The following is a 7832-nucleotide window of genomic DNA, read 5'->3' as shown; positions in this document are numbered from 1 at the left end:
ATATATATACATATACATATATACATATATATACATATACATATATATATATATATAAACAAAGTATTTGAACAAATATGTTTTCTTTACCTGGGACAGCAAAAAGTAGCATAAACAAAACCAGAGGAAACATTTTGACTGGATGACAGAGACTGCAAAAAATACAATGAAATGAAAAAATTATTTTCTTTTTTGAAACTGAAAATGCACAAAAAGTGAAGTAAACACATAAAATATTCTGACTGGACCCAGTTCAGAAACACCTTCATGGTTGGAATCACAGATTTAAATACAGGTTGCAGCTGCTGACTGAGCCTGGAGCTAAAGTAATAAAACCAATCAGATTTCTCAAAACACTCTTAATATTTCTATATTCACAGAATATTTAAACATTTTAATCTATTTAATTAAAAAGTGGTACATTAATGAACATATTACTTATCTTTTTATAAACTTGTAAAAACACCCAATTCAGAGATGGCCAATGAAATGTACACTTTTAGTTTAAAGTAAGATTATTTTGAAATAAACGCATTAATTTTTTTTTTATAGCCATAATTTTATGTTCTATCAACTCTTACCTTTCTTTCATAAAATCTTCTGCTGGTTCCCTCTCACAGGAGTCTGCTCAGCATTTCAGCTCTGAACAGACTGTTCTCTGCCTCTTTCCTTTTCTACTTTTTCATTACAAGTTCCAGGAAGTTTCTTCTCACATCACTGCACACTAGTTTCTCTCTAAAACCAACATGCTATCGTTGCAATGAAAATAGCACACGTTGTATTTAGGTTTCCTGGTGTATTCTCACCTCTGCAGGTAGGTGTGGAGTTTGCCTGCTCTCTACAAATATTTTTAGCTAACAGTTCAGAGACATGCAGTTTAGTTTAAGTGTTTAAAACTGACAGTGTGTACGAGTTTAGATGTGTCTGTGTGTGCTGAGCCTGAGATGGACGATAAAAATGTAATGCCTTTTAGTTTCAACACTAACAGAACGTGAGTTTCATCCATTCATCAAGCCAAAGTAACAAATAAATGTGGCTCTTTTAACATGGAATGACTGAGTATGTGCAAACAGAAGAACAAACACTGACACTGGGTGGGATTTGTTATTTTTCACGAGAAAGTTCTCTGCAAAACATGCAGCGAAGCTAAAGTAAGAAGTGATTTTTGGATGTACAGTGGAGTGACCGTGTCAAAGAGGCAATGGGGACTTGATCAGCTGATTGCAGAAATACTGGTGAGATTGCACTTTCTATTAGTAAGCTCCGTGATCACATGGATGTTCGTTTTCCAGAGGATGAATTAAAGGAGTGATCTGCATTTGACATTGACGCCTTGAGCTCAGACATCAGTTTCAACTATGGATCAGCAGACACTGCCATTGTGAAAGAAGATTTAGTTTAATGAATCACATCAAAACAGCATCCAGAAATCATCTTGAAGTGGCACCAGCTGATGCACATAAAGTCAAAGCAAGAAGCAGACGGAGCCATCGACCTGGACAAATGTCCAAACATTGGAGAGGTGAGAAGGACAGACGTGAAAAATAAGGTCCAAGTTAAGTCAGATTTGTGCATATTCTAGTGACACTGTCTAAAAAAGTTAAATCTGGTCCTCTGGACATTAAAAAAAAAAAAAAAAAAAACTACAAAAAAATGTAGAAACGTTGAGCATGCATCAGGATATCTAGTGACACTGATTAAGATTTTTATTATTTATGGATAGTAATCATTAAATGCTGTTACTAATAGATCATTTATGGGTAGTAGACATGTTAATAAAAAAACTGTGTAATTAGATATTTTACTGACATAGGGTTACAGGAATTTACACTGTATCACAAGCTGCAGCACACGTCATTGTGCAAAATGTGAATGTTTCAATGTGAACAAAATGTTATGTCTGAAAGGTGTATATGTCTCATTTCTTTCAGAGCAGGACCCTTACCCAGTCCACAACTGGACCCTCACCCAGACCAAAGCAGGAATCTCATATGACATACTACACATTTCATGAACAACAAGATTATTGTCTTTTTCATTTGAACTGGGCCAAATCACTTATATTAAAAGTAATCTTATGGGAATTGCTGCTGTAATTTGATTCTTTTAATAAGCCATGTAACTTGTATGATCCCAGGTTTTAAACAGGTGTGATACTGGTGTGCGGCCACAGCATGCACATCTGATGTTGCACACAGAGGTCCTCAGTGATGGAGAGATAACAGATGAGGTCAGGCAGGAATCCCTGTGAACTTTGATGTTTGCAGATGACATTGTGATCTGTGGTGAGAGCAGGGAACAGGTGGAAGAGAACTTGGAGAGGTGGAGGTATGCACTTGAGAGTTAACCCTAACCCAAAGAATCTTTGTGATCTCAGCAGAGAGATTACCACCGTGTTTGGTTTAATGTACAGAGTATGAGTGAGGTTCCAGAGCTAATAATTCTCTAAACACTGCTTTAAATGGCAATGTTATATTCTTGTTCAATACTTTTGCCTAATATTTTTTTGTGACATAACTTTCTGTCTAATGATCCTGACACCATGATTATTAGACGGTGCAAAGTTTGCAAAATATAAGAACGTATTTGTCACATACAAATAGATGTTTACCGTGACAACAAAGTCCATGCTCAATAATCCAGGTAAACTATCCAACATTTTTCAGTCAGGTCGTCTGGACAGTTTTTTTTTTTGTGTGTGCTGAAACGTTTCACCTTCCATCCAGAAGGCTTCATCAGTCAAGGAAACACACAACACAAAACTGATTCTTCCCCCAACAGCTTACTCCAAAGTGGAACAAACCAGTTATGTTGGTGCCAAGATGGTCTCTTTGGCACACCCCCTCCTCCAGTGCCAGCCCTCTTCCTCCTGATGAAGCCCTCCGGATGGAAGGTGAAACGTTTCAACACACAAAAAAAGAAACCGTCCAGATGTCCTGACTGAAAAATGTTGGGTTTATTGTGACAATTTTAAAAGGGGAAGAAATTGGGAATTTGCAGATTTTAATCCCCAGACAGCACAAAACATTTGGGTGGAGTAGAAACCCCCCACATTGGTCTCCACCCTTGTTAATCCCACTGTGGGCCCTTAAGCAAGACCCCTTAGATGTCAGTCCTCTGCATGTCGGTGAAAAACTCTTGCAGGAACAAAGGTGACTGAGTCTTTGTCTGAATTTAGTCTTTGAACCAAACGGTTTCTACCAGGTTTGAATAAACTGTCTCACCTTTTTTCACTTCCTCATTTCAACTTTAGACTTAGCATCAAACCACCCACAGGCTATTTTCTGATGTTTGTCAAAAGACCAGCATGTCCTTTAGAAAAGACTGTTTTGTTTCCTCCCATCATCAGTCTATGCTTTAAACAGATGAAATACAGTCATGCATGATAATTGACTAGTCCAGTTTAATTTAAGATAAGAAGACGGTTGTTAAATGCAGTTCCTTCAATCTGCAAAACTTTTGTTTTGTTATTTGGTGCAAATGGTTTAAAGCTAGAGCAGGTTTATATGCACACAACAAAAACTCAGCAATCTGATGTAGGAAAAAATGTTGACACTGATAAACGTATTTTTTTTACACTTTGGAATAACGCTTCTTAGTATATTTATTTCTGTTTCACTTAAATACATTTAACTTAACATGATAAATGGGTTTGGACTATAAATTCACCTTGTTGTTGGTAAAAATAGTTTTTTTCAAAGCCCCTCAATGTTTTAATAAAATAAAATAAATGAGGAGAAATACTGATCCAGCTCATTCATCTGAAGGCCCAAAGTCTTTTTCTTTGAGCACCATGATAATGTTTAAGATAGAAGATAAAGAATATACTCAAACTAAACCAAAATTGAATTTATCAGCATCTATAAGTCTCATTTCCATGAACACCAGGCTGTTGGAACAAGTTTATGTTAAACTGTTAATGTTAAAAGAACATAAATACAATAAAAATACACATTGTCTTTTTGGGAAGCTATGCCATAAACATGACTGCTAATGAGACAAAACTGTTTTCTGTTAAGCTTCAAGAAGACATTATAACATTCTGAAGTGCAAAAATACTCATATCTAAACATACGTACATATTTATACAGTAATATACATACAGCAGATGTATGAAGTGTGTCATTTCAGTTCACAACAGGTTTGATTTGCTGTTTGAAATGGTTAATGATGAACTGAATATTGTTTATCAGAAATGGTCAAAGCTGCTGGATGATGGAAGCAGTTGTATAAAACCTGAGGAGGTGAGAGAAACTGAGCAGAATGCAGCTCAGTCCTCAGATCTCATCCATTACGTCCTTCACAGTGGAGTAAACCGCCTCCCCTTGACCTCCCTGCTCATCTAAACCATCTTTTGTTTTCTCCTCACCGTCCATCACCGGCTCCTCCTCTTTACCCTCCAACGTCTCAACTTCCTTGTTAACTTTTGTTTCCTCTTTTACCCCGATTTTAATTTCTGCATATTCTGTCGCCATGCTCTCCAGCTCCTTTGCTTTCTTCCTGGAAATCCACGTCTTCAGCTTGGAGAAATCGATGCTGGCGTACTCCACATCGTTTGGACTGCAGCTGGGTTCAGGGAGCACTTTCTCTGCAGCCACAGCTCCATTCTCAGTCCCTTCTTGGTCTTTGGTCTGATTGTGTTGAACTGTTTGACGTTCATAGACCTGCTGTGTGAAAAAAACAAAAAAAAAACATGAGAGGAGTTGCAACAAATCTAATACAGAGCAAAGACCAAATACAATATATGTTGGATTTAACAAATCTCTTCTGTCACTGTGCAGTTTTCCAGGCTATATAATCCTATTTGAAGTGGAAACATCAGGAGACTGTTTGAAAATCAGCTGAAATGAATGAAATGCTCCATCACAACACATTTCTACCGTGCAAGAGTCAAGTGTTAAAACTACATTGCAAAGAAGCAAGATGGGGAAGTGCAAAGCAGCATTTAAATGATGATCTTTTGCACCTGCTCATGCTCACTAAATGCAACCACATCCATTTTTACTTTTTTGATTAATCTAAAATAACGTTGATGTTTGGCACAAACAGCTAGTGTTCAATGATGATTTCCTTGTTGAGGATTGGCTAATAATAATAATTTTAATGAGTGCTTTTTTGTCTATTGTCAATGAGGACTGCCTAGTATGAAGGCAAACACCTATTATTATCCACCTGGCTTTGGGTTTCTTAACTTTATATTTTACTCTTACAGTGACTTTAATGCAGCCTGAACCGCAACATGTACCCCCACATACGTTATATCAAAATGATCGGCTCAGCGCTGTGATGGTGTGTTATTTTTACGGGTGTTTCGAGTTACCACGGTGACGTAATTTGCATACAAAACGCCTGACAGAACACTTGTCGTACCGCCACAGTAAGGTCACATGAATAAAATTTAAATTGGAAGAAGTGTGGCAGTCCACATCAAAATTTTTCCAGGAACTTTCCAGTTTATAATCTAAGGCAGTTTTACATTTTTACACCTGCACTGCAAACCCAAACAAAACCACAAATTGAATGCTACCCCAGCACTTTCTAAAATGGGAAAATTGCTGTAATGTTTTTTACCAAACCAATCCAAACTAAATTAAGCAATACCAATGATAGGTTTTATAAGAGGAAGATTTATCATGTACACGTCTGTGCATGAGTTAGTAGGAAGAATCCGGTTTTATTCTGATATTTTAGGGAAGAAAACACGAGTACCAATGGATCCTGACTGTTCATCATCTCCAGGGTCTCGTCCAAATGTTCAGATTTCTTTTGTTTCATTCTGCACAAGCGAAAAACCATACGGAAACATTAAATACACACAGAGTTTATTCACAAAAAAAGCTTTAAAGTTATGTTAAAAATACAACACCTTACCTGTTGCATGCGCTACCCAAACAACAAACGATGGCTGAAAGTAGAACTCCTATCAAAAAGGCAATGACGACTTCCACCCTAGCAGCTGTTCCCATAAGATTGTTGGATACTATTAAGAGTGGAAAAAAAAAATACACTAGCAGTTCATGCACTTTAACTTTTCACCATCTAACCAAGGTGTTCACAGTAAGATGAGATAAAAAAACAACTTGTTAAAGCATTCGTGAAATGTAGCAGAAGTGTTTGAACTTGAAGCATACCTAGGTTTTCCACCACGTCGTGTTTAACAGTGAGGTTTTCTTTTGCTTCCCCATTTTCATGGCTGCTGAAACATTCAACACTCATGTTGCCACCGTTTTCCACGCTCAGAGAAACAGTGCTGTTGATGGTGTTGTTTGACACTGTGGTAATGACCATGTAACCAGTGTGGTTCTTCAGCAGAGGCCATCTGATTGTGGGTAAGGGAAGCCCCTCACTGATACACACACAGGTCAAAGTCTTGGACCGATGAACACATCCAGAACTGTTTAAGACCTTTGAAAACCCTGTAAAAACACAAGAATCATTACATAGTATATTTCCAATATTATATGTATAGTGATGCTTTTTTTTTTTTTTTTTTTTAACATAATCTAGAAATAAGGAACATTTTAGGATTAGAGGAGTTCAGTTTCAGCTTTCGTAATGACACTTGGACATGCAGGACATCAAACTGCTCCTAAGATCCAGCTGCCTGTGATCGTCACAAAACAGAAGAGGAATCATGTTTTTGACCATGTCTGCTTGTTTGTTTGTACTGCAGAATATCTCATGAACCACGGAACGGATTATAGTGAAATTTGCGGAACATAATTGTTGAATAAATATCTACAATTAATTACATTTTGGACTCGACACAGTTCAAGATGGCTGCCACAGCCAACTGAAATAAAAATGAAAAAAAAAAAAAACAACACAAAAATGGGAATAACAGGCAATTTGGGAGATGTCGAGCTAAATTTTGGAGCGGTAGTAGCCGAGATTATTCCACAACTTGTCCGAGTTCTGACTCATTGCACAAGATCTGTGTTTAACACTTCTCCATTAACTGATGGATTCAGCATTGTTTACTTGTTAGCAAAATATCTCATTACCAAGCTGACAGATTTTTATGAAACTTTGAGAAAGTAATCATTAGGGTGACATCTAAAATTTTCTTTTGAACTCACCTGAATTCAAGATGGCCGCCACAGCCAACTGACTTTAGAAAACATAAAAACTGCTGCATATTAAAAAAAAAACAACAACTAGAAATTGGTGTGGCATTTGCTGAGCATCGTACTAAACATGCTTTAAACAAGTCTTTGCTCAGTTCTTTGACATTAACTCTTATAGTCAACTCTGTTTTCTGTTAGCAAAATATCTCATGAACCACTGGATGCATTTTAATGAATTTCCCAGAAAGTCATCACTGGCTTCACCTCTACAACTGAACAAATTTTAGAGTTACCCAGTTCAATCAAATCATGGCAAATTTAGCAGATTAAGAGCTCAACTTTTGGTGTTATCGTAGCTTATCATCCTTCACAACACATTTTCAAACAACAGATCACACTCTACGTATTTTCTTTTCAAGGGAAAAACCGAAAGAAGAAGAAGAAGACGACCAAAACAGCTTTAACTGTGTCAGTTCTCAACACAAGAAGATCTTAGTTTAAAACTCTAACCTGAAAGGCACGATGCTTTGTTACCGAGATCTAAATATATATCCATCCATCCATCCATCCATCCATCCATCCATTATCTTTCACCCGCTTCTTCCATTTTGGGTCACGGGGGTCGCCGATGCCCATGTCCAGCAATCAATGTGCGAGGGGCGGGGTACACCCTGGACGGGTCGCAAGTCCATCACAGGGACACATAGAGACAAACGAGACAAACAACCATTCACTCTCTCACTCACACCTAGAGACAATTTAGAG

General features: G+C 37.4%; 1 protein-coding gene across 1 annotated transcript in view; it reads right to left on the bottom strand.

Annotated features, from left to right (window-relative positions):
* Positions 1 to 4277: 4277 nt before the first annotated feature.
* Positions 4278 to 7832, bottom strand: part of LOC119409661 (sialic acid-binding Ig-like lectin 5) — a gene marked incomplete at its 5' end in the record, with an annotated part of 5787 nt that continues 2232 nt past the window's right edge. Inside the window, 4 exons of the mRNA XM_037676562.1 lie at positions 4278 to 4645; positions 5724 to 5776; positions 5872 to 5980; positions 6132 to 6416. Coding sequence (XP_037532490.1) covers positions 4278 to 4645; positions 5724 to 5776; positions 5872 to 5980; positions 6132 to 6416 — 815 coding nt within the window. The remainder of the gene's footprint in view (positions 4646 to 5723; positions 5777 to 5871; positions 5981 to 6131; positions 6417 to 7832) is intronic.

Source organism: Nematolebias whitei, chromosome 5 (genome assembly GCF_014905685.2).
Source record: "Nematolebias whitei isolate Nwh7 chromosome 5, NemWhi1, whole genome shotgun sequence".
Classification (NCBI taxonomy): domain Eukaryota; kingdom Metazoa; phylum Chordata; class Actinopteri; order Cyprinodontiformes; family Rivulidae; genus Nematolebias; species Nematolebias whitei.
Note: the sequence above shows the minus strand (reverse complement) of the source record. Positions and strands in the feature narration are given on the sequence as shown.